The 27,672-nt window shown below is 39.2% G+C and overlaps 1 protein-coding gene across 7 annotated transcripts; it reads left to right on the top strand.

Moving 5' to 3' along the window:
• Window positions 1-240: 240 nt before the first annotated feature.
• fhip1b (FHF complex subunit HOOK interacting protein 1B) lies at window positions 241-27,672 on the top strand. Of its 7 annotated transcripts, XM_058391798.1 has the most exons (16): window positions 241-680; window positions 1,286-1,352; window positions 4,622-4,751; window positions 7,809-7,954; window positions 13,998-14,466; window positions 15,514-15,649; window positions 15,954-16,216; window positions 16,587-16,817; window positions 18,031-18,276; window positions 18,427-18,594; window positions 18,768-18,847; window positions 18,949-19,118; window positions 20,664-22,007; window positions 22,128-22,306; window positions 23,387-23,549; window positions 23,772-27,670. In XM_058391798.1, the coding sequence occupies exons 5-16, from the start codon at window positions 14,338-14,340 to the stop codon at window positions 24,083-24,085; spliced, it is 3,423 nt and encodes a 1,140-aa protein (XP_058247781.1). In that variant the 5' UTR covers window positions 241-680; window positions 1,286-1,352; window positions 4,622-4,751; window positions 7,809-7,954; window positions 13,998-14,337; the 3' UTR covers window positions 24,086-27,670. The 7 variants fall into 7 exon arrangements, with proteins under 7 accessions (XP_058247781.1, XP_058247780.1, XP_058247782.1 ...); XM_058391797.1 differs by lacking the exon at window positions 1,286-1,352; XM_058391799.1 differs by lacking the exon at window positions 4,622-4,751.

Raw genomic sequence — 27,672 nt, 5'->3', positions numbered from 1 at the left:
TAATAATATCAACATTTAAAAACAACAACAACAACAATAATAATGCTATATTGATAATGCTATATAAAATTAATTTGGAATGTAATTCCCCTGTCCTTCAGAATAACCCCACATGTAAACCCTGTGTGTAGGACAGAGGTGTGTCTTGTTGCTCGGTGCATGAGTAGCGGTTCCAGACGTCACATCGTCCCTTTGCGTGTGGGTGTGTGCTTGAGGAGCCTTATTTATTTTCCCACTCGCATTCGGATCAGCCCTAGCCTCTTGCGCGAGGGCTGACTCTTTGTTCCAATTGGTGAATTCCTCATGTGGACGAACTGTCAACCAATCCCAGAGCAGGAGGCGGGTTTTCCAGAATACGGGTGAGGAAAAATAATGCAACGGAGGAACTCGAGAAAGAAGATGGCTGCGAAAGGGGAAAGGGATTGAGCTATCACAGATTTTGATGGTCGAGGACAGTCCCCGTACTGAAGAAGACGGAAAGAGAAAGCGAATCGTACTGGAGCGAGACCAGTGGCCTGTCTGATGTTGTCTTCCTCTGTCGTTAGGTGTTATTCGGTTGAAGACCAGAGCCGTTTGCCTGTAGCTAACTGCAGAGCCAAGACTAGCTAACAGTTATTCCTTCAATAATATTGGCACGTCCAGTGAGCCCGGCTCCGAGGAAAGCAGCTTTAATCAGGAAGGTGAGTGTTATTTTGAGACGAATTACTGACAAGTTTCGGGTCCACTTCGGATTCAGTTGACCCTGAGATACTTGTTAACTGGCTGGCTTTTCTTTTAATTAGCCCCATAGTCCAGCTGAGCCTCAGAGTAAGCTAATGTTAGCTAACAACACTGTGGTGCATGACAGCAATGATTAACGTCAGCTGAATGGAAAGTGTTTACTCATCGTCACTGTACCGCGAGCTAACCTTATTTCAGCCTGGAGAAGCTAACAGTGTGTAGAGCTAAGCTGGCCCTGTGTGTAACAGTCCCTTCTTCAGAGAGCCTGTGAAACAGCAAAATATATCCAGGAATTCCTAAGGACAAGGTGTGTGTGTGTGTGTGTGTGTGTGTGTTGATGTTCATACCAAGCTTATCTCAGCAAGCTGTCTATTCTAGAGAGATTACATTGGCAGGTCACGTTTCTTGAGTCAGTAAAGTGATCAAAGTTCACATTAAAAAAGTAAAGAGCAGTGCAGTTGTATAAATGGAAACATATTATCTCTTAAGCCCTATTAGGTTTGGATTAGTTTTATATGAGGATGTAGGATCATGTTTTATTATTATGTTACTGGCATGTCTCTAGGATTGTAATTGTCATCTGAAGCGGTCAGTTTCTGGAAAGAACCCGCAGCATTTCATCTTCATTAAAGGTAATTATATATCCATATTAAGAAATTGTTAAAATTTGTAGGAAAATGATTTTAGTTTTCACATTTAGTGTAAAGGTGCTCCAGGAAAAACAACAAAATTACTTGTGGAGCATAATTAAACAATAATAATATAAAAATAATAGGTTAAGTTATGCCCTTGGCAAAAGTTTAAAAAGTTTCTAAGAAAACCTATATGGAAAAATGAACTTCTGATCCAGGATGCTTGTTTGTGTTTGGACATGCCTCATATTTTCATTTCATAGATACTCTTTAAGGTTATAGAGTATTGGTCAGATGATTGAGGTTCAAACCCCAGCGCTGCCTGCTCTGCTCCCCTTAACCCGCTCTGCTCCAGGTGCACTGTTTTCTGCCTCTGACCCCAGCTGACGCTGACCTACACGGGACCTGTGTCCTGTACAAGTAGGCCGTTAGTCTGTAAACATATGGCCTTTATTGTGCCAGGTGCAGTGCCTGAATCTTGGTCAGAGATTCGGTACTTATTTTTATGTGTTTGTTCAAACTACCTCAGTTACAATGTGTTTACCCTTTCACTGTATTGTACTTTCATAACATCAGACGTAACACCTCACTGCTCCAAGGTCCATGCTTTAATCAAGTCCTTGAGTTGCTGTCTTTGTGGAGCTGAAGCTACTGAAAATTAATGACATACCCAAATGTGCAAACACTTGAGCAACTTGAGTCATATATTCTAATAGCTAAATAAACAGTTTTGTAAAATAATAATAAATTAAGAAATAGTTTGTTTAAGAGTGGAACTGCCTTAATAAATTTCAGAAATAATTCTCAACCATTGAGAAGAAACGTCTAGGAAGCTGAATGATGCCGAACTACACTGAGGGGAAAAAAGTGATTCCAGTTGTCTGTGATCCTACAGCGTTCAGTTATATACATTTTGCTCATTTTTATAAAGTCCCACTGTGTCTTAAATTACATTGGCAATTAATACATGACTATATTTAAGGAATGGATACCTGCTTGAGGGCTATGTTCAATGCATGTTTACAGAAAATATTAGCACACAGTAGTGTAGTCGGTATTACCTCACCACTCCAGGGTCCCTGCTTCAAACCTGAGCTCAGATTACTGTTCGTGTTTTCCCCACATTCATGTGCTTACTCTAGGTTCTCTGGTTTCTAAGATTAATGGCTTCTAGGTGTGTGTGTGCGTGTAGTGCCTTATGATGGCCTGGCATTTTAGTATACTCACCTCACATCCAGTATTTCCGGGATAGGCTCCGGATCCATTCGCAAAAGTCAGGTAGAGTGAAAGTAGAGCAAAACTTTCTATGTTCATTTCTAGACTTCAGTGCAAAATGACAAAAAAAATCAGACTCTAAGCTTGTCTTATTTACATTTGTCACATTGGATATACAGAGTATTTTATTGATTATTTTTCACTTAGGCCACATAAAATGAAATGTAGAGTTAATTTTCTAAATGGTTGGTCCATAAATAGGGTGCTGTCTTGTTATCCTTTAAGTCTTTTCAGTTACTCCGTGACTAGTTACTCTACCCTCCGAGCAAGTCAAGTCAGAACTTGAGTGCTGTCAGCAAGTAAGCATAGATGAGTAAGGACAGGTGGACGCGTTTGCCTGGTTTGACTGTTTGTTCCACTTGACAGTTCTCAACGTGCCTGAGGGGAAGCTGATCAACTTGGTAACTTGGTCTAAAGTGCATGTCTCTCTCTGTCACCACTCTGCCACGCAAGCCTTTTGCAAATTCATCTTGCTTCTTCTCCCACACGCAGCATGAGGCTAGTTTTGAGAGCAAGACTCATGGTGAGTCATGTCAGAGCCCTGCAGTTCATAATGGCTGAGCTTCCTTATGGAGCTCAATAGCTGTGTGCCATAAAACCATGTACAAACATAATGCTCTTAAAACCAAAACCACACAACGGCACCATGGAGCACTGGATGTTCTAGATGAATCTGTCATAAAGACGCACACACACACACACACACACAGAGCGAGAAATGCACAATAGGGCAAAGGGGTAGGAGTCATTTCTTGAAGATTTTTTCTTCTCTCTTTTACTTGTGAAGCTGACTGGACTTTGATCGCTTACGGACCTGCACTTATAATATAATATAAATCTGTTCTTTTTTGTTTTTTACGTTACCTAAAAATGTCAACTAAATTGACATTTTAGGTAACGTAATGTCAACTAATGTTAACTAAAAATGTCAACACACTGATACTCTATCATCATCATATTACCAACAATATGGAAATCCAAGAAATCATATCAGATCCTGTAAAAAATGGCAAAGATTGAAATTTGATTTGGAAAAGAAATGTATATATTGGGACTGGAAAAGTTTCTTTTTTGCTTAGGATAGATTTTATTATATTTATAATTTATTATATTTACAGGACACATTATTGTTCTTTGAAAGCACTGTAAAGTGATTCATTCAGTATCAGTAAGTGGTACTGTATCATCCATAACCTTTAATCAAGGGTACTGACAAGAAGGAACTCCCTTACAGTAACTAGCTTGAAAAACCTTACCCCCTTTTCTCTTTTGCCATATTCTTTACAATGTTCTTCCATTTCCATAATTACAGGAACAGTTCTTGTGTATGATGTGCACTATGTTGTTGGAAGTCCCTCCTCCTTTGCAGCCACTGTGCCAGTGCAAAAGCAGGCCACTAGCAGAAAATAGCCAAACACGCTGTCCTGAGACTCGTCATTGTTGCCCTGTGAACTTTCCTAACTCTGAGCCATTTTTTTCTTATTTTTTCTTTCTTCCCAGTGACTCAGTCTGTAGCTTATTCTGTGATCTGTATATGGCTGTAGTGTGACATGGTCACAATCTCTAATTCCACAATGACCTGCTATTATCAGACCTCTGGCTAATGATTCATTATGACCTGAGAGCGGAAATGACTTTGTAAGAAAGACGCGTCTCTGAACTTTTAGCTCCTTTTTGAGCTAAAAAATAGAAGCTATTCACAGTTCTGTTTCTTGTGTTACAAACAATAGGAGATATATAACAATACATGGGTAACATAGGTTAAACTCAAGAAAGGATTTTTTTTATATTATTTTAAAATCTGTTTACTGATTTGATGTTAGCTGCCTCCTTCCTCTCTTTACTGGCACATATTCCATATTGATATTACCTTGAATACATTTTCTTTTAAATGTTTTTATATAAACAGTACCTCTGGGTATATTATAATACACTCGAGGAGTTATTGGTAGATCAAGTTAAAACCTCATGTCTGTGTAACCGTCTTTATACAGACAGATCATCTACTCCGTCTTGGATGCCCTGACGATACACCCCAAAATTCATCAATACAGTGGCTTTCAGGGCTTTCTCAGTGACTGTGTGGTCTAGAAAACGAACCCAAACCACCAAACAAAACAGATGGTACGTTTCAGCATGTGCAGCATTTCTCTGTGTGTTTCTGTGAGGAGTGGCAAACCCTGGCTGTAAAACACTTAACTCTGAATTATTCAGCGCATGTCAAGTCATGATGCAGAATGCAGGCAGCACTGAGCAGGAAGTGAACTGCACAAGAAAGCAAAGCTTCCGAAAATCAGGCAAAATCAAGGCCACTCCAGTTACCCTGTCATGTTTGAAAGAGTTCATATAAACAATTATAGATGAAAAAAAATGTTATTTTGAGTGTAACACTGTTATCTTCTGTACCAGATGTAATTATAATTATAGACTTAAATTTAGTAGAAATAAAAATATTTTAATTTAAGTCATCATTTCCTGATTTAAGAGCAAGAGAGAAGCAGTACTGTAAAACAGTGATATCCAGATCCATGCAATAAACTATCAGGGGAAAAAAACAGCCATGAGAGCACATGGAAAAATTATATCAGTTGTCTTACTGCATAAAAGCTGTATGTTGTTCTTAGTTCAACAGCAACCAATATTATCAGTTGCAGCCTTTGTGTGATTCAGTGAGACTTTTTTTTTTTTTTTTTTTTTAATATTTTAATGTGGTTATTTTTAGTGATGATCTTATTAAAATAACATTTATTCAGCTCTTAGACTCACTTGGAAATTCTGCCTTTACCTGTCATTCAGATGATTTTCCCCTACATTTTGTGGCACCACGTTGTGTGTGTTTACGTTTTATTTGAAAAGGTCATGCAAATTAAACAGTTGTTGGCTTTTTGTGGTTTTGTGGTCCTCTAAATCAGCGACTGAGACTTAGAGTTGAGTGTTCTGCTTTTCCCACTAAGTCACACGGAGCAGATTGTGTTTCAGTAAAGTACAGCTATGTGTATTTACCTAAATGGCTTGCATATACTCGGTATCTGTACAACCGCCCTGCCTATATAATACAGACTATATTACTTATTATGCTGCAATAATGAAAATGCATGATCTTATTATAAATAAGTTAGCCCGGGCAGCTTTTCCTGTCAAGGTTGTTAGTGTGTTTTTTTTTTTTTTGTGTGTTTTTTTTTTTACACACATACTTTCCCAGCTGTAGTACAAGTAGGAACAAGAAGAAGTGAACAAATAATAAACCCTACTTTCTGTTGACGTTGGCTAAGCGGTAACTTTCGATTGTTATGCAATTTTAACTATAATGCACTTTACTCACTGATGTGACTAAAACTCATGCTTCTCAAGCCGACTGCCTGCTACACTAAGTACATCACCTGAGACGTGATCTGGTTGATTGTAGAATGCTTATAACTATGGAGATTCATTAACCTGCACAAAAGACAAAATTAGCAAAAGCTTATGGACACCTGACCATCACACCCATATGTGCTTGTTGAACATCTCATTCAGATTTATTCCCCTCTTTGCTGTTATAATAAGCTCCACTTTTTTGGGAAGACTTTATGCTCATTCAGCACAAAGAGCATTAGTGAGATCAGGTGAGGAAGTCGGGTTCAAGCGGGGTGGAGGTCAGGTGGTACAGGTACAGGTACAACTGTTGTTTCTAACTTTATGGCAACAGTTCAGGGAATAACTCAGGAAAATGGGTGTGACTGTCAGGTGTCCACAAACGTTTGGCCATGTAGTGTAACCCTTGTGCAAGCAAAAGGTGCAGTCACGTCAGAGTTAATCATATAGAAAGAAAATAAACATGCTAGACACATGATTACTGTTGTGTTAGGAGAGAACATCTGAGCTCATAGCTGTGAAAAAAACATCTGTTGAACTGGTGACTTTTGGTTGAGGTCACAAATGGGAGTTTATGTATTTGTTAGTTCAGCTTGTGGTAATGCACATAACTAGTTAAGTAGCTTGCTGTGTGTTTATTCTAGTAAGGTATGTTGTCTAGGTTACCAATGCAGGATCTGGACAATTACACTGGAGATTCTGCGTGCCTGCTGGGCCAGCTGACTGAATTATTATTTGTCCAGTGCTGCTTCTCCTTACATTTTTAATGCAACGCCATTGCTGCACTGTTAAAGAACACAATAGGTGTTTATCATGCAGTCTTTTTGATTAATCTGTATTTGTGAAAAATTGTGTAAAGCAAATTTTTTTAATCCTTGACCAAACTATGCTTTTAAATATAGATTATACATCAGTACATTTAGCTAGTTAGTGGTATGAAACGATGCTGGTTTGCTAAGTTACAGTTGCACTGCTCTTCTCTCTTCTTTTCTCTCCCCGTTTGTCTTTTTGTCCTCTTCTTTCTGGTCCTGACTTAACCTAGCTGTAAACTATGTGTGAAAATCATGATGATTACAGGTTTATTTAGCTTGCTGCAGGGGCTTGTAATAGCTGTTATTAATAGGCATGTGTTTATCATTGATTCAGTGTAGCTAAAATATAGGTAAAATATTGATCCTAGATTTATAGTTGCAAGTCCTGCCAGAATAAAAAAAAATAAATAAAAGAATGCATTTTTTTTAATGGACACTTTTATTTAGAGACATTTGGTAATATTGGTACTATTTCATTATCATCACATAATATTAGTATTACATCCGAGTCCACAGGTTTAGTTTTGGTTTTAATTTAACTATTAATAATTACTTTCAGCCCAGAATTCTTTAATCATGTTTTTTAATCATGTATCTTTGATTTCTATGCCAAAAGTTGTCTAATGTTAGATCAGATGCAATCTACAAAGGACAAGATTTTCTTAAAATGTAAGCCATGTGCTAACCTGAAGTGTCCAGTACAATTTTGAATAATCATATGTATAGTAATCATAAATTACTTTACATAGAAAATCCAAACCGTAGTAAAAGTTATTCCAGCTCTATTCACAAAACCCAAACTGATGGCCAGAAGAATGTCTTTGTCAAAAATGATATCCCTTTGAGTCGTAGACACTTGTCACACGAAGGTCTTTAGGTGGCACATAAACTCAACAGGCTTACCACTGCTGCGAACAAAAGCTGTTTCTTTTATTTTAGTGTGAATGGAGCCATAACTTGGGTGGGCTGAATACCTTCAACAAAATGTGTAGTTAGTCTTATTGTTCTCTTCCAGAGTGTGAACAGGACCTTGGGAAGGTGGGAAGAGAGTGCTGTGTGAAGCTCTACCCCAGAACTATCAGGAGGATTTTCTACCACAGATTTCCCTCTCTATCACAGGAAATATGAAGCATTAGCTTTCTAGGATACACTGTGCTACAGGTAAGAGTTGTAAGTCAATGCTACATTTTCAGCATGCACTGGCATAACATTATGAGCAGTGACAGGTGAAGTGAATAACGCTTATTATCTTGTCATCATGGCACCTGTTAGTGGGTGGGATATATTAGGCAGCAAGTGAACATTTTGTCCTCAGAGTTGATGTGTTAGAAGCAGGAAATATGTACAAGCGTAAGGATTTGAGCGAGTTTGACAAGGGCCAAATTGTGATGGTTAGTCAACTGGATCAGATCATCTCCAAAACTGCAGCTCTTGTGGGGTGTTCCCGGCCTGCAGTGGTCAGTATCTATCAGAAGTGGTCCAAGGAGGTAACAGTGGTGAACCGGTGACAGGGTCATGGGCGGCCAAGGCTCATTGATGCACGTGGGGAGCGAAGGCTGACCCGTGTGATCCGATCCAAGTGACGAGCTACTGTTGCTCAAATTGCTGAAGAAGTTAATGCTGGTTCTGATAGAAAGGTGTCAGAATTCACAGTGCATGATGGGTCAGGGCTGTTTTGGCAGCAAAACCAACACAATATTAGGCAGGTGGTCATAATTTTGTGCCTGATTGGTGTATAATAAATATTGATATTTAGCATATAGAAAATACTGCTAACAAACAAGCTAGCTGCCATCCCAGTTCATCTCAGCTGTGTTCAGTGAGGTCAGGGCACTGTGAGTTTTTCAACATCTACCTTGGCAAACTATACAAATACACTATATATTGGAAGTTGTGCTTCCAATTTTTTTTTTCAGTCCAAACAATCAGTTCATTTAGGTCTCCATTCAGTTGCTTCGTCCAAGACACGTGAATCCACCCAACCTCATCGTTTTGACCTGCTTTTCTAATGCTGCATCAAAGTGCAGTGCAACACATGCACAGGATAGAGCTATCCACCCCTGCTGCATGGAAGACCTGACAAGCATGATTGGCTAGTGTCACTGTGATTGACAGCAGAGAGAATATATGCCATCCCTCCCACCCAGGGAGCACAGCCAGTTTTGCTCTCTTGGACAGATGACTGTGGCATTGTCTGGATTCAAACTTGTGATCTCAGTCTGATTTCTGGGTGACAATTTTTCTCTTGCACCACTCAGGAGCATGGGTGCTTCCAACTTTGTGGCAGCAGGTTGTGGAAGGCAGATATAGGGTTGTAAAGATCAGTTGTCCAGATACCTTTTTTAAGTCCTCTTATATAGTATAGATGCATTACGACCAACAAGCACGTGATAGATGTGTTTGAAGAGAGTGAAACATGCGGTTGGTTCTCCCACATGTTTCTGCATGTGTTCAATCTCATGTCCATACCAAGCAGTCACTAAGGAGTTGCATAGGCAGCTTATACATTTTGGATTTGGGTAATGACTTTTCCAACTTGCCATCCTTCATCCCATCCAAGCTACATGCATGTTTGTATGGAAGAATAAATGGACCTTAGTTTCAGGTGTGAAACTGTGTGAAACTGAGCTTTGTGGACTTGTTCATGTGTTTAACACTAACAATGTTCATGTAGTCTAGAAATTTTACACAGTAAAAAAGATCTTTTCGTAATTACTGTAAAAGATCACATTTTTTTGTGACGTGTACCATTTGCCAATTGATTTCTTTACTTAGCAAAGTTACCTATCTGATGCAGGAACTAAGTTAATCGCTGTTTAATTTTGTTCCTATTAATATGTTGATTTATTACAGGTTTATGTGGGAATTAGTTGTTTTCTAACATAACGCAGTGTCCCATTAGGTCTGTCAGCTTTCTCCATTTTCATTGCTGTAGGCAGGTGACGGGTTACAGCTGTAAATTTCTCCCATGGTCTGTTTTTACATCAACAGGAAATTGAGATACCAAAGCAGGCTCCTGCTTGAAATTGTATATGTATATTACAGAGCACCTTGTACCTTGGGTTCAGGTTTTGTCGATGATTAATTCAGAGCTGTTAGCTGTTTAGAAGTTAGTCAGCTACATTTTAGTATTTACAATTGTGTCTTCTATCGGACTAATTTAGTAAAGTTCTTGCTAAATTTGTCATGATTTAAAATTCTATATAAGCAGACACAACTGATGCTTGAACATGTCATTATTTTCCTAAATATCACAGAAATTAATGCATAATCAAGACAAAATCGGAAACATGCAGCAGAGCTTGCAATGTTTTAAAAATACCACACATAGATCCTCAGATTTGGGCCAAGACGTGCCGTCATTACAGCACACATCCAGCCAAAGCACTTTTCAGTTCATGTGTGTTGAACATGAATACAAGAAAGTAATTACATGTGTCTAATTACATGGTAGGAGTTTAAAAGAAGAATCCCGTGCATGCAGTTTCACCAATTGAGTAAAATTGAGCAATTAATTTTCTGGAAAACAACAACAACAAAAAAACACCCTGCAAATTGTGTTGCAAATTTAGAAGAATAAAAAACCCTACACAAATTCAGTAGTCTTGTATTTTTATTCTTGTAATTCTTCTGTACTACTAGAACCATGGGAGATTATTTTTATTTTCAGACTCATGAAAACTACAAACCATGCTCAACCATGCTATGGAAGTATGTCAGAACAATACAGATGTCTTTAATACTTAGGCATAATATTTAGTGCACCTGTTTGGAACACAGCTTTGACTTCTCAATGAATGTGCATAATTGCTCACGCTTCTGTGAGATTACTCTCTATAGTGAAGAAGAACACAGCATATCCCATGTTACAAAATGGTTCAGGTATACTGTTGCCTAAGAAGCCTATATTATTTAGCAGTGTCAGTGTACTACAGTATACTCAGAATGTTGCATGCATCTCTAAAAATGATAAATCCATGCCGGGAAAAGCTTTGTGTGTTGAGGGTTGAGAATAGACTTGCTCAGGGAGCTTGCTAAGATCGGCCGCTCCCCGCTGTCCAGTCAGTGGTGCAGGACTCTGTCCACTCAGCTGCCATTGCTCTAATTTGATTTGTGCATTTTCCAGCCAATTTAAATGATGCAAAACCTTTCAATGGCCTTATGTGTGCCCTGGTTTAACTCTTCACTACCTGCAGTGTTTTTTCACATGAATTGCATTCGGATTGGATTGGAAACAGGACCCTCGGATGCTGCAGCAAGAACATTAAAAGATTCACTGATTCATTTCGAATAGCATTATGAAATGATTGTTGGCATTTTGAGCAGCTAACATACAAATTCTATCATATTGTAAAATATTTAGTTGCTAAAGTATTCAAATAAAATTAGATTTTTTAAATATGCAAAACAATAAGAATTCAGCATAACAAAGCATTATTTTTTTTGAAGGAAATATGATTAGATTATGTGATGAGGTGAGTTTTAGAGCATATTTTCTTTATATAATTTATATAGTTTTATATAATTTTCTAATCAAGAAAAACATCTATCAAGAGCTCAACAAAGAAAGGATTGAATATCAATTCATAGGTATGTCATTGGTGCAGGAGTGAAAATACAAATGAACAAGTCTACCTAAAATATAATCGGTCAGTTTTGGAATTGGGTCATTTTTGCTGTTCATATTTTGTAAGCAACAATGTAGGCATCTAAGTTGTTCTAGATGAGTGATGTATAGTCACTGTTTTAGATTTAACAAACCAAAATGTCAACATCTTGATTAATCTAAAGCTAATAGTTTAGATTAATCAATAATCAACATTAGTCAATATTAAAAGTAAAAAAATTTTCTTTGTCTGTTTTTGATACTATGTGCCTCCATGTTGATTTGATGTCACTCTGTAAACAGGGAAGAAGCTCAGATTGGAGAAGAATAGCTCAAGTTGACTTCTCAGTTGCAGTGGCATTTCATGGTTCCCATTTATTCATTACTTCAAGAAATAGCATTCACAATGTTGTGCAAAAATAGTAACAGCGCCATCTATAGCAAATTATGGAAACAGTTTTTTTTCTCTTATTCAAATGTTTCTTCAAATATTTTTTCACTTTTTTTTTTCAAATATTTGAAATACAGAATTGTAAATACAAATTATTTCTGAAGGTATAAGCATTTTCCCCAGCGTTCAAAATGCCTTGGCGCAAATAGTCTTTTTCAAACCAGTTGCTTTTTTGAACTGCTATACTTTTTTCTTTTTGCCATTGCTAGTAAATGGGCAGGAAATGTTCTGCACATTGTTACTTATAGCCAGATCAGATAAAGAATTCAGAGCAGATTTCATCTCTCTGGCTTCTGTTGTAGTGCAGTGACCTCACTTGTCTGTAATTATGCTGATGAACAGTAGTCTGCTGTCAGTCTGCTTTGCTTTCTAAGGAATAAAGAGTTTTCAGTGTTGGTGCATGGGCTGTGTAATGTTACAGATGTTAGATCGGAGGCAGATCCGCTACACTTTTGTATGACCTTAGATCCATGTTTTTTTCCAGTCATAAAATCTCTGAAAATGTTAGGTAATTTCTTCCCAGAATTGTTCATCACGTGTTACTATGCTACTTCCTGTGAGGCAGCGTAGAACTGCACATTCTGTACCTAGAATAATTTGGTTTTTTGCTCTGTCACTGCTCTTGCCAATGTCACTGTTAGTTGCATAGTCGTGATGGACAGACCATAGATTGTCTTGTGCTTTGAGACTCAGCACAGGCTTCTGGTGCCGTTTCAGCCCTCCTACCTTGTGGTTCCCTTGGCATGATTCCCTCCTTTGGGGTGAGTGAGTTCCTTTTTGGGAAGCAAGCCATCTTGTGATGTTCCAGGAAGCTTTCTGAATTTTTGGGGTGGAATTCATGGGGCGCTGCTTGTTACGGAATTTATAAGACTATTCCGTTCTATTTATAAACTATTTAGAAGATTTATCAGAGATCAAATAATGTCACTTTTAACTTCAGATCTGTCTTACTTGTCAATTTTGTGTTCCATTTTGTGGGAAAGAAAACCTTGTATGACATTGATGTCTTAAAAAATATACACTGGTGCTTCGAACCTAAATATCCTAATGACACGCCAGCAGAGAGCTCCTCTGTTTAAACTTTTCCAGGGACTCCACCCTACCATTACAAAAACTTGCTGGAATGTCACATGACAAGATGGCTTGCTATGCATAAAGGAACTTAAGCTTCTAATTAAACCTTTTCAAGAAAATTAAATAAAATGAATCAGCAGATGGTAAAAGAGCAAACATTATCACTGGAGTGAGTTTAAGAAACCTTTGTTTTAAAAAAGACAGGGAGTCGACATCTTATTAGAGACGGAATTTCCAAACTAGGGGTAGCAGCCCCATGTAGAGTCACTTGATTTACAATTGGGGTTGTGAGAGAAACTTAAAATCTCCTGTTTTTCATTGTATTAATTTATTTCACAAAATAATATTGGACAGATTTTGTGTTTTATATTCTAAATTGTTACTGAGAGTCACATTCAGACAAGCCATGTTTAAATGAATAGGGTCCATATTACTGTAGTCCTGGATGTACATGATACACAGCAAGTGTGTGAACAACGCCACTCATGCAGTTTCTACCTGTACCCAAAATTATATTGCAAATATAAACATCTGCTTTGTATCAAAACCTCATATTTGGTTTTAGTAAATTATGTTACACGTATGAATGAAAGGATAATTGCAGTAGTGCTATATATTGTATATCTGGAATAAAAAGGGTGAACCTTGGATTTGCAGAAATTTCATACTGTCTGTCTGTGATGTTTTGCCCAAAAATGTTCAGAGAGCTCTGCATTATGACAATCTGAGTTAGAACTGTGCACGTAACACCCTAGTGTTTCGCAAATAATAAATAACCAAGGCACTAAAGCAAGATGAGTAGAGTAAGAAGAGTGAGACTGGAGGTTTGGGGGACAGTAGATATGGGCTAATCACATTCCAGTAGGCAGGACTGCAACTTTTGGAAATAAATAGATGCAAATCAGTGGAAGAGCTTTGATCAGCAAAGAGAGCAGATATGCACTGTGTGTGTGTGTGTGTGTGTGTGTATATTCATCTGTTCTTTCTTTTCCTATATTGTATTTACTGTTTGTTGCATTGCAGGTGTGCAGCACACATCACTGACATGACTCGGTCCTTCTGTCCCCCTGCAGGTATGGAGTGGTGTCGGCTACAGACTGGATGACATTGCTGACCTGTTTCAGTCCCACATTCTGACTGTCCTGTTACCGTGACAACCCTTGCTGAGGACACCGGCCGAACTCCGTCCTTTTTAGTCTCTCACCTCCCATTCTCTCTTGTGTACCTGTACACACTCTGTCTTTGGCTGTTTTGTGTTACTTGCTCCCTTCCTTCCCCTCTTTCCCTCTCCTCTCCTCTCTTCTTTTCCCTTCCTCCTCCTTTTCTTTCTCCCCTCCCTTTCTCTCCTGATCATCCCCTCTGTCCTGGAAGAGCCCTACTTCAAGAATTTTGAACTAAGACCTAGAAGCTAAGATGAGCTGGCTGAGTCGTATAACTCCCAGGGGTCCAGAGGGGCGGAATAGTCGCAACGTTGCCCCATCTAGCCCGTGCACTGCCGACCCCGAGACATGCTTGATGGTGTTTGAGAACCATTGGAGACAGGTGATACAGGCACACAGACACAAAACTGATTTTTCTAGTTGCAGTTTCTGCTCACTTGAGTCTTAATCACAAGGTATTTGGACAGTGGAGAACAAAAGGACTCCCTAAAACAGGATCTGCTTGGGGTTGTGCATGTGTATATGCCTTAGTGCCTGAACCACGCTCAGGATGAGAGTGTGAATTGTCTGTATAGTCTTGTATATTCCTATTCAAAAACGACTTACATTGCTATACATGTGGTCCTGGCCTTATGTGTGACATTTTTCTAGTTGCCTAGAAAAGCTGCATTTTTCTTCTTCCATCAACACAGCCATAAACATGATTCTTCTCAAATTTGACATCATCAGTATTATTCCTTGAATTGAAGCTGAATGAAAACTTCTTCAGTTGCTCTATCCAGTTTTGAGACTAAATCTGTTGTGTGCCTCGGCAGTTTAGTTCATAGATTAAGTAAAGCTGTGTAAAGTTGTTAAAAGGAAGCATACGCTGCTGACATCAGATGGCAGCAATTTAGTTTAAAGGAAAGGTTTCAGGAAAAAACAAAAGCATGTTCCAGGAACATATTCTGTTCATCCAAGAATGACTGTGCCGGACAAGTGTGTTGGGACCTGAGATTCAGACAAATATGTAAAGCATCTTGGATTCTGTCAGAGCTAGGCTAGGAAACACCCTCCTCTGTTGACGTGTCCATTACATGGTCACAATGATATGTAAGAGTGTTTGTGCTCTTTTTGTGTTCCAAGGCTGTTATATAATACACAAAATCTTCTTGTTCTTACATCCTGATTCTTTTAAATAACTCTATTACACCCATCTTGGGCATTAGCTATGTCACATGCCTTACATGCATAGAAATGCAGAATTTTGTGTTATGGATGTTATGTTAAGCCTAGTGGAAAAAATAGAGACCATTTCAAATAAAATATATATTACATAAAATATCTATTATAGGCAACCACTGTATTTTATAACATCCCTCAGCTTAAAGCCTGAGGCATTCAAAATTGCTGCTGTTTTCTCACACCTGGCTTCCATCCACATTAACAGGTGTCATGGGTATTAGAGCAAAGGGACTCTACAGCTGGGGGAGCTGATGATTTGACAGCAGTGAGGAATCACACTGATCAAATGCTGTGTCTACTCGCAGAGGAAAGACCAGCAGGGGGCGACAGCGATCCACAAGGTTCAGAATAACCCACTTTAATCTGCCAAATACCATGTGTAGGCTTTCAAGCACATCTGTGATTTGTGAAGTATTTTATACTGAGAATTCATCTGAGTAGGTGCTTAAGAACAATTTACATGTCTCATTGTTGTAAATGTCTCAGAAGAGTAGATTTTTCTATTTCCCACATTAGCTTTGGTCAAGCAACAAATAGAAAATATGCACTGACTATAAAACAAATTGATTGATTGAGTGTTCACATGAAGTGTGGATTAAACTTAAGCCCAATAACAATGTTGCTATTATTACATCTCTTTCTCAGCTTTTGGCCCTATTCTGGAGCTGGTGGTGTCTGAGAATATCCTGGAGCGACTGGTACAGTGGCATGTGCGCCGTGGTCTGGACCCTGATAGTCAAACAGCTCTACTGAAGCTGTTTGAAATGCTAATTGGCCAATCCCATCAGCCCTTGCTCCAGAACAGCGCTGTGCTGCAGCCACTACTCATCCTGCTGGGAGCCTGTGTAGACCCTCAACTCGGCTGTCCCCCTAACCTGGAGGCCAGCCTCGTTATGCTGCTCAACCAGGTGTGTATGTGTGGGCTTCAATTTGTTAAAACCGCAAATTAACATTTATTACAATTAAAGATTTTGATCCATAAATTTCAGTGTTTATATATATATATATATATATATATATATATATATATATATATATATATATATATATATATATATATATATATATATAGCAATTTAAAAACATTTTCACATACAATCATTGTCTACCTTGTCCACTTGTACACCTGCTCATTTATGCCAGCCTCTATTCAGCTAATCATAGGGCAGCATTGCAGTGCATAAAATCATGCAGATTAAGGTCAAGAGTGTCAGTTAATGCTCACATGTTATTGTTTGGGATTGCTTTATGTAGATTTTTGTGTATGTGTGTTTTAAGGTTTGTGTGTCCATGGCAAGGCAGCCTGCTGTGTTGGAGCTGTTGTTTAAGTGTGGGACAATACAGCAGGGTCCTACAAACCTGCTGATCTTCTCTCTGCTGGTACCATTTATCCATCGAGATGGAGCTCTGGGACAGCAAGCACGTGATGCCTTGCTTTTGGTCATGGCTACCTCAGCCAGCAACCACGCTGTGGCCCGCTACATTACTGAGAACTCCTACTTCTGTCCGGTAAGTGTGTGTGTGTGTGTGCGCATGTGCATGTGTGTACATCTGGGAAAACAAAAGACTAGAGAGAGATGGTGGATGGTGTCATGATTGTCTGATTGTAAAGCTTATTTATGGCCAACGTTATTTTCTTCAATATAAAAAGGGTAGCAACCTGGGAAAACACTTCAAGTGGTGAAATACTGACACTTTCTTTTTCAGCCCCCTCCAAACGTGTTAGAATGGCATGGCCAATTCTGTTGTTTTTGCAATGAATTGAAGACAGCAGAGAATGTTCACCTTGAGCGCTATGTTTTTTAAGCTCATTGGCAACACTTTAAAAATTAAATCTGAATGCTTTCTCATGTATAGTCTCATATTCAGATTTTGATCCCAAACTCTGATGTCTTAAGTGCATAGCAAAAGCAAATGATTTGGCTTTCCAATCCAATACTGTATTGTACTAAAAATGATAGTTTCTCCTGAATGGAACTGTTTTTTTGTTTTTTTTTTCAAGTATGTGCTAAATCTAACCCTGATATTGAAAAGTGAGAAAACTGCATTTAAAGATTTCTTTCCGAAGCTACTGAAGGACACAAACCACTTGATTGTTTAAATGTACCTGCTATTTGTTTAAGTTATTTAAATATTAGATCCATTTAAATGAAGGCCAAACAACATTTACAGACTGTTAGAATTCATTGTAGAAGTCACATGTATATTATTAGCTTTAAATGTCTCAACCACAACGACAATTATCTCATCCACATTAATGATTTCTGGCCAAATGCCAGGAATGATCCCAAGGTGACAAACACAAACGCTCTGCTTACCTCTATATTTGTAACCTAAACTTTACCTTCAGCAACCACTTTACCTTGACCAGGGTTATAGTGAATCTGGATCATATCCCATTAACACGGGGCCCTGCACAGGAGAATCCATCATCGCAGGGCACAGTGCACAAACATTCATATAATTCGGACCTAGCGACAATTTAGCATGTCTGCCTACCTTTTTTTCTTTTTTTTCTTTTTTTTCTTTTTTTTAATAGTAGAAGAAAACCACATGTCTAATCTACTTATGGAAAAACACTTTTTTAAACAAAGTTTAAAATTAGAAAGAATCATTTAATCATTATTTACAGCAGTCTCTGTCTCTCTGTTACACACTATTCTCTAGCTCAACACTGCAGACTAGCTGAACAGGAAATTTAATCTATAACTTTATTCCCTAGGTACTAGCAACAGGCCTGAGTGCACTCTATTCCTCTCTGCCACGGAAGATTGAGGTGCGTGGTGATGACTGGCATGCTCTCCGGAGGGAGGAGTGGATGGGAGTGTCCTCTCTGGTTCTCTTCATGAACAGTCTAGAATTCTGTAACGCTGTGGTACAGGTGGCACACCCACTCGTTCGCTGCCAACTAATTGACTACATCCACAATGGCTTCCTGGTACCAGTCATGGGCCCTGCCCTGCACAAGGTGAGACAGAATTCAGAATTGTAGGTTTGATTCTAGGTTTATGAGGTTGTGTCTGATATTAATTATGGGCATAGTCAGTGACTGCCATTGCTGTGCAATATAATATTATAAACTTTTGTTTTTCTCTCTGTCGGTCCTTTTTCAATCCAGTCATCTGTGGATGAAATGATAGCAAGTACGGCATATCTGGACCTTTTTCTACGCAGTATCTCAGAAAAGTCCCTCCTCAAGACCTTTCTTTGCTTCATACTGCTGCATCGTCATGACAACGACACAATCCTCGATACACTGCTCACACGCATCAGCAGCAACTCACGGGTAGGTCTGGGCCCCTGGAAATTCTGTCTGATTTTCTTTTCCAGTGGGAGAGGAACTTTGTATCTTTTTCCTGTGTAGCTGTCTAGTTAGCTCTGAAACCAGCAAAGTCTTCATGTAGATTTAAGATAGGCTGGTGGTGTCTAGTAACTTTCTTTGCTTTTGTTTCTATGTAGCTGTGCATGGTCTCTCTCAGTCTTTTCAAGACTTTGCTCTCCCTCAACTGTGAAGACCTCATGCTCCAGCTTGTTCTCAGGTGTGTGTCTGTGCCACACATATGCAATTACCTAAATTCCTCTTAGATCCCGAATATGCTTTTAAGGCAGCGTAGTCATTAATTTGCTGTTGTACGTTTAGGTATTTGCTGCCCTGCACACATGTGATGCTGAGTCAACGCCGTGCAATCAGAGAGACTGACCTCTACGGCAAATCAGCCGATAAGTTCCTGTCTCTCATCCCAGAATGCTGCCGAATCACCACAGCAGCCTGTAATGAAAAGGAGGAGGAACCTGCCTTCTGGGGAAAGGGTAAGCACACCTACTAAACAAGGCTTAATCAGTGGGAACTAGCCAAAATTGTTCTATAAATATTGAATGGCAACAGTATATTCATGCTACACACAGCAGCGGTGTCCAAACTACAGCCTGCAGTCCATTTGCTGCCTGCTGCCATTATTGAAATGGCTTACTAGATATTTTAGAAAAAAAATAAAATTTGAACTACTATGATATAAAAAAATCCAGAGGTTCCTGGTTTGAACACTTGGTGTCACTGTCATGTAAAGGAAGTCAAAACCTAATCTGCTTTTCAACTTACTCAAAACCTTAATTCTGTATGCCTGCATTAGTTCTGTCAAGCTTTTGGCTAGACATGATGACGGTCAACAAATGAAAAATAAAAAAATGTACGTAGAAGAAGTCAGGCATGCTGGCAAAACAAATACTTTTTGAAAGGAATGTGCATCGTTTGTTAGCAGTCAGTCACTGTAATTAAGGAGAATAATGTTAAGAGACATTATGAAATTTACACAGCGTTCATAAATATTCATCAGAAAGTGCTTAAAACCCATGCATTGATTCGGCAATTGAAATAAAATGCACTGCTAGTGGTGGTAATCAATTAGGACTGTTATTTGTTTTTTTTTATTGTTACAAAGTGTGTGTGGCCTGTGAATGCAAATTTTATTTTACATCAGGCTAAAAATTTGGACACCCGTTGTTTTATAACAATCAAGAGGTGCTGATGGCAAATTTGTTTTGAAAATTGTTCAAGCTTGTAATATCCTATTAGAAAACATCTTTCACAGTCACAACATTATGAGTGTGATTGGTCTGCAGAGCCATTTTAGATCACAGGCACGTCTGAATGCGTAAACCAGCCATCAATTTCAGCACCTTTTTTGTGCATTTCAAATCAGCAGGCATAATATTCAGCATGTCTTCACATTAACTGCAGCTGTGCATATAGGGGGGTTATACTGTGTCAGCGGGTTATTATGGGTGCTAATTTTAAAGACTCAGAAACAGTGCTAACAGTCCTAAAGTGACTTACTTTTCATGTTCTGTCTGAATCAGGGGTAAAGTAGTATTATCTCTCTGTCCCTACCCCAAACATGCAGCACTGGACAGGTCGCCAGTCCATCCCATATAGACAGACAACTACACACACTCCTATGGGCAATTTAGAATTACTATGTTGTATGTAATGTACATGTTTTTGGACTGTGGGAGGAAACCGGAGTAAACCCATGCAAGCAGGGGGGAACATGCAAACTCCACACAGAAAGGCCCCAGCTTGTTCGAACCCGGAATTTGAACCCAGGGCCGCCTTGCTGTGAGGCAACAGTGCTAACCACTAAGCCACTGTGCTGCCCCAGAATTAACATATCAAAGAAAGATAGATCACTTCACTATGAAGTGAAGTTTTTCTGACCAAGATAGAAACAGTATTACAAAATCTCAGAATTTCAAGTGCTTGTCTATGACCACTGACTGTAAAATTACTTGTACAGTTATTAATTAATATAAGCAGTGTATCAAATTAAAACATCTCATTTCTTATTCTTATTGTAGTGTTGGGAAGCCCCACTTCAGAGTCACCTATTCATGCCAAGCCTAGCACTCCATCCCGCTTGGCTCTCTTCATTCGCCAGCAAAACACAGGCAACCCGTCCTCCACTGCTGCTGCCTCTGACAACACTCCCTCCTCTCCTCGGGGCAGCATTTCTACACCATCTCCCAATAGCCCCATGCATCAGCCTCCAGATGCTTCAGAAACTGAGTCTGGTTACCTGGAGTACCTCAGAGATGCACGGCGGGGGATTGAGCTCTGCTCATGGGCCTGTCGGAACTGGTCAGCCCCTTATGATGGAGAAAATCCTTCCCCCAACTCTGCACCACCTCCTCCACAGCCTCCCACATCCAACCCGTCTCTCAATATGGTGCCTGAACACTTTTCCATGCAGCAAAGCGGGCTTAAAGACATGCAGCAGAGGGCAGCCATAGTGGCAGCAGCACGTGCAGAGTGGAGCAGCTCAGATCGAAACAGTGGAGAGTGGGATGTAACAATCAGTAAGAACTGCATCAGCCTCACACCTCGCAGCAAGAAACGCAGCCTGTTGCCCAATTCTGTCTCTCTGCAGCCATCATCATCATTGTCATCAGCAGTTCCCCCATTAGGGGCAGGAGAACCTGCTGGTCGGCAACCACACACACTTCCACATCGAGCACTCTATAATGGCACAGTAAAGGCAGATGAGTGTGTGGATATGTCTGATGGAGGGATGGAGGTGAAGAAGGTAAAGAGAGATGCAGATGCTAGTGGAGGAGTGGAAGAATTGGGCATGAATGGAAGGGTGGGTATTGTATCTACAGAATCCAGTCTTCCTTTGCAGGGAGAGTATAGTTCAGCAATGAAACCATCTCAGGTGCAAACTTCTGCGCTTCCACAGCCACAGATGAGCCCGTCAAACTTGCAGTTCTCATCCCAGGAGTGTAAGTCCACTGAGGGACCGAGAGCTACTCCAGCCTTGAGCTCAGCTGACGCTTTCATCACCACAAGCTGCAGCAGCCCAGGGCTGGAGTCAGTTGAGAGCCTGATCGATGAGCTGATAGAGCAAGCACCATCTGAACCACTGTCAGAAGACCCCAATGGCCAGGGCATCAGCATTGAAGCATTCCACCAAGAGCTAAGAGAACTAGAAGAGCGAGTAAAGGGAAGGAGAGTTCACAGACGAAGCACTGATGACTTCATTCACGATCCCTTATCTAATCCTCCTGATTCAAATCGGACAGATGAGGAGTGCCCTTCATTAGAGACTGAGCAGGTAGCTGAAGAATCAAAGCCTGAAACCTCCACTCCAGCAATGTTTAGCCCAGCACGACCACTTGGACAGCCGCAAGCACAGCCATACATAGGTAAGTCTTTTGAGGCTTTGCATACGTGATAAGTATTCTGTTCAAGAATTGTCAACACTTCAAAAAAATGACTAGCTTGAACTCAACAAATCTTCCACTGTGTCCACTTTGTGTCCACAGGTCCCTTTTTAACGGTCCTCTTTTCAAAGCTGGAGAACATGATGCAAAATTCCTTGTATGTGAACATTCTGCTGACAGGCATCATGTTTCAGCTTGCTTGCTACCCTCAGCCTCTCCTCCGCTCCTTCCTTCTTAACACAAATATGGTGTTCCAGCCTAGTGTCAAGTCTCTCATACAGGTATGACTTTACTGGACACAAGACACTGTCTGAATAACAACACAGCACAGTAAAGTAGCAGAGTTGTCCATCGTGACAAAACGTATTACAGTCCAGTATATTTCAACTACTTATTTGTACCATTCAAAACCACATTTACATAAGCTTTACCCTTTAGCTTTATGCTAGGAGAAACTCTTTAAAAATGTGTGCATAATTCTTAATAATTCTTATTTTTTACTAAAAGTTTACAGATGTTAAACAAGTTATACAAAGTTGCTGTATACGCGACTATCTGCTACTGTAAATATAATCCACAAGTTTTAAATCAAACAATAAACTGACCTTGACTATTAACAAGTGAAGTGCAATGGTACTCAGAAGAGTTTTTGCACAATGTTATGTAGCAACAGGGTCAAATCCATCTGTTTTTTTCCTCAGCAGTCAATTGGTTTTGGATAGGTGCTCTTTAAAGATTATGTTTATTAGGTGAAGTGAATAACTCCTCATCTCATCGTGATTATCTCCTCATCATGGCACCTGTTAGTGGATGGGATAAGTGAACATTTTGTCCTCATAATCGATGTGTTAGAAGCAGGAAAAATGGGCAAGCGTAAGGATTTGTGCGAGTTTGACAAGGTCCAAATTGCAGGATGGCTAGACGACTAGATCAGAGCATCTCCAAAATTGCAGCTCCTGTGGGGTGTTCCCGGACTGCAGTGGTCAGTATCTATCAAAAGTGGTCCAAGGAAGGAAGAGTGGTGAACAGGTGATATGGTCATGGGCAGCCAAGGCTCATTAATGCTTGTGGAGAGCTAAGGCTGGCCCGTGTGGTCAAAGCCAACAGACGAGCTACTGTTACTCAAATTGCTGAAGAAGTTAATGCTGGTTCTGAAAGAAAGGTGTCAGAATTCACAGTGCATGATGGGTCAGGGCTGTTTTGGCAGCAAAAGGGGGACCAACATAATATTAGGTGGGTGGTCATAATGTTATGCCTGATTGGTGTGTGTGAATACTTACCATTTCACCTTCCTATTTAAGTATATGTGCAAGCACTGATGTCACCTTCCTTTACTTTTTTTTTTTAACTTTTTTTTTCAGGTGCTTGGATCTATAAAGAATCGTATTGAAGCCTTTGCTGCAGTGCACGAGGACTTTCCAGCTATGCTGAGGAAGGCTCGGCGCTTCCTTGTCACACGAGGCAAACTAGACTGGACAGATTCGCCCACGGGAGTACCTCCTCTCCGCCGATCAGACTCAATGGGTTAGTGAGAAAACAAGAAATGGTGGAAAAGGGTATCTGTTCATAAGATAGTGTGAAAAGGTCAAGTTAAAGGAAATAGGCTGATCAGGTTAATTATGTTAATTACTCTACTGATCAGATTATTTATTTATTTATTTATTTATTTATTTATTTATTTATATAAATCTGATGAATTTTCTTTGCCATGCTTCTCTTACATAAATGCATGTCTCTCTTTTATAGTAAAGAGTCGGAAGCCATCACTGGGCGAGCTGATACTGAGGCATACTAACAGTCCAACGCGAGCACGCCATGCAGCTCAGGCGGCTCTGGCACATGTCAGGGACGGTGGCCATTCTCTGCACAGCGCTCTGTTCCGCGGCGTGGTGGCTGGAACTGGAGCTTCTAGTCTGGAGAAACAGGCAGAGGCACTGCGGGTGAAGAACACTGTTTACTGTGCTGTCATTTTCTCTGAGTTTCTTAAGGAGCTGGCAGCTTTGGCACAGGAGCATGCAGTGGCCATGCCCTTTCCACCCAGCCAGGGCACTGAGGAGTGACAGACACTGTGCCCAATCTTCCACACAGTTTTTAAAAGGAAAAAGAAAACAAGCGTGTGAGGATAGGTGTAATGTATGTTTATAATTTTTTTTTAAAATTGTACAGGATATGTAAGAGCTTAATTGTTAAAGCTTTAGAACGTTGTCAATATAAATCTTGTATATATTCTATATAAAATATGTGTATAATGTTTTTACACATTATGCTCAGAGCAACTTGCTTTAACATGGCTGTACACAGGCACTCCCTAAAGCAAATCTTTGGTGTTATTTCGCTACATATCATTTTTTTTTATGTAAGAGGCATGCTGCTTTGATCTTTTTATATTATTAGGTCTGTGCCGAGTAATTCTATACAAAGAATCTACTGAATAATATAAACAAAGCGCCGTAAAACCTGCACATTTATGTTATTTGTGTAGAAATTGAATAGGGAATTGATTTTCACAATGTGGCTTGATTGTCAATAACCATAATAAGGGCCTTGCCAGCAGGCCTGAACGATTACTACGTACAACCCCTTTTATCCAAACAACGTGAGGGAAATGACAACATGCCATTGAATTCTTACAACACCTACCCTTTAAGTATCAATATTTTCAAGTCTTGTCCAAGTAGTACAGTTGTTAAAACAGGATTGGTGTAACTAAGTTGAAATATAAGTCTATAACTGAGTGTTATTTCTCCTTTTTATGAAAAGGAAAGAAAATCTGTCATACAAGCTACAATTATAAAATTAATGTGGAACGCTGGCCAGTTAGCTGTCGTGAATTATACAGTGTCCTACTCACTGAAACCTTGGGTGCATTTGTTGTCTACTGAGAATGGAGTCTTTGACACTGAGCACACAAGCTGCCTGGTAAAACATTGCTTAGTTATTTATAGTATATGATGGTCAATTGTGTGCCATAGTCTAAGTATTTGAAAAGATACTGCAGACAAAAAATATATAGGTTTTTAGAACTTGTTTCACCTAACAAGCTCGCTCGCTAGCTAGTCCGAAGGAAGTCATTGCCTAAATAAAGCACATTTTTAATATAATTCAATATAATGTTCTTTAATATAGTAATATAGGGTAATTTCTTATTCACAGAAATAAATGTGTTAGGCTTGGTACACTGCATTTTACAGGTTTCATATAAATTGCCATCTTCCATCGGTGATTTCCATAAAGATTCCCTAAGATTTTATATGATGTATTTGCATTATTTTTTGCTGAATATTTTAGTGACCGGACATGAAAAGAAGAATGTAACACATTGATGCAAAATTGTGACTTGTTATAATTCTCTTACCAAATTTAACATCTGTTACCAAAATACAAAAATATCACAAACCCAGATAGAATGCCACTAATGTACGTCACAAATGTATCCACTGTTTCAGTGAGTAGTTACACTATAGGGGGAAACTTGGAGAGTTAACCAGTCAAGTATGATCATCTCAAAGAGTCTGTTCCTAGATACATGATCTCAGAGGGTTAAAAAGAGGTCACCAAAAGAGCATACCACAATAGAAAAGTGCATGCTCCACTTTTTATGTTCCTTTTGTCAAATTATATTTTATTCCAAGTACAGTGGCTTGAATATCCTGACTGACTGGAGGTGGTCATGAGAGACTGTGTGAAATGGCACAGGAAATTGACTGGAAAGAGAATAACAACAGGAGGAGGAGGGATAATCATAGCAACAGGAGAATTAGATTTTTGAAAAGGCACTGATCCTTTACTGGCTCTTTATGGTGCTCCATTTAGTTTCTGAATAAGTGGGCCATTTAGTTTCCCTGGTGGCCGGTTTCGTAGATGACGAGACAGTCAGGTTTTAGGCGAGTTCCAGCCTGTGCAGGGAATGTGCCAAGTTCAGAGAAGCAGAAGCCATCTCAGTGTTGAAGCAGGCAGTAAGTTCACTGTATGTTTTTTAGTTTTAGTTTATTTGGGATCCCCCCCCCCCCCCCCAGGAGAATTTAGTACTCATTGTGAAGGTACTGCATGTGCTGATGTATGTGTGGGTGGTTTGTTCTCCCAATACATTTTTTTTTCTTCTTCTTTTATATTGTTTTATTTTTTTTAAATATGTACTGACTGTGCGGGCAATTTAGCTAAAATCTACCTTGATTATTTCCAGATTATTCACAGCCATAGAGACAATGTCACATTTTCTGTACACTTACTTTAACGTTCTGTACACATGTTAATGTTCCGAATCAGGTTTTAGAGTTGTTCCATTCAATGAAAGAAAAAAAAAAGAGAGAGGTTTTTGTTTTAGACCTGTAAATTGAATCACGTTTCATTTTCAATAGTTGTATGTGTGTAAAATGCTGGTTAAATTAAGAAGATGGATGTAAAAGTTGCAACTTGGACTCTTATCCACTTATCTATCAGACCATCCGTTTGTCCCCACTTAGCCATCTGCCCTAATTGCTATCTTTTACAAGCAAGCTTTTCTTTGCTCAGACTTTGAATTAGTCCATTGGGGTGATTGCTTTCCAGAAATGCATTGCGTAGTTAAGCATCGTTTCAGTCTTTCATATTTTTACTTAAGCACCAGTTCACATTTTGTGTTTATTTGTTTCAAGTGGTGGCAATATGGTTTAAATATTCATCTAAAATTTTAACTGTCCTTAAGCCTTTGTTCAGGGTTTCTGAAATCTGTCTATATGCCAGGTTCTTACTGAGTCATCACTTTGAAGGTGCTCCAAAACGTTGACAGGAGCTAAAATTTCTTTAGGAGTGATGTTATGCCTTTGGCTGTGGTTTGTGTAAGCATGTAAGGCATGTATTAAAGCAAAGAGGTGAATATTAAACAGCTGTTTTAGGAACAACATCAGGAGCTGCGGTGCCAATTATTGCCTAGTAAACAGCTTACTGGCCCTCTTTGGTGTTTTTAGTGCTATTTAGATATATTTTTTTTTTAAAAATGTAAATGGGGCACAGTTGTGTACATACCCTGAAAAAGTGCCAGTTTTGTGTTTCAGCCTCAGAGGCTACACCAGTGCACATGGCTCCAGGAGGCTTGACCTCTAGATTATCTAAAATATTTTAAAACTGACAAAAATGGAAAAACACTGCTAGAGTAATGAAGCTTTTTGACAAAGTAATTGCTTGTTCTCAGTCGCTGGCTATAGGATTTTGGGAAATGTCTGTGTGTAATTTCAGTGGAATCCAGAAAGGATTTTGAGGTTCATTTTTATTCATTAACTATTATTTCTTTCCTTTTTTTGATCTTGGCTGCTTTTCCTTTAATTGGTGAAGTGTTGTCCATGTGTTTGCGTGCTTGTTATCTATGCAAACCTGCTCCCGTTGCTCTTAGTTTTGAAATGTTTCCGCTTTTGTGTACACGCACAGTAATGCTTAAACTTGGGGAATTTCCCCAAACCCCCCCAACCCCCCCCCTTTTTTCTTTAACAATTCACAGAACTGTAGGGAAACAAATGTAAAATGATGAATGTTGCCAGAAATATTTTTCTATATAAATCCTGATGAGTATAGCTGATCTCAGTAGGGGAAATCAATGGTTACACTTTAAAAATCTGTAAAACACTAAAAGGGAATGTTTTTTTTTAATTAATTTATAAATGTTTTACTTAGC

This window comes from Hemibagrus wyckioides, linkage group LG06 (assembly GCF_019097595.1).
Source record: "Hemibagrus wyckioides isolate EC202008001 linkage group LG06, SWU_Hwy_1.0, whole genome shotgun sequence".
Classification (NCBI taxonomy): domain Eukaryota; kingdom Metazoa; phylum Chordata; class Actinopteri; order Siluriformes; family Bagridae; genus Hemibagrus; species Hemibagrus wyckioides.
The sequence above is the reverse complement of the archived record's forward strand: the minus strand, read 5'-3'. Positions and strand labels throughout refer to the sequence as shown.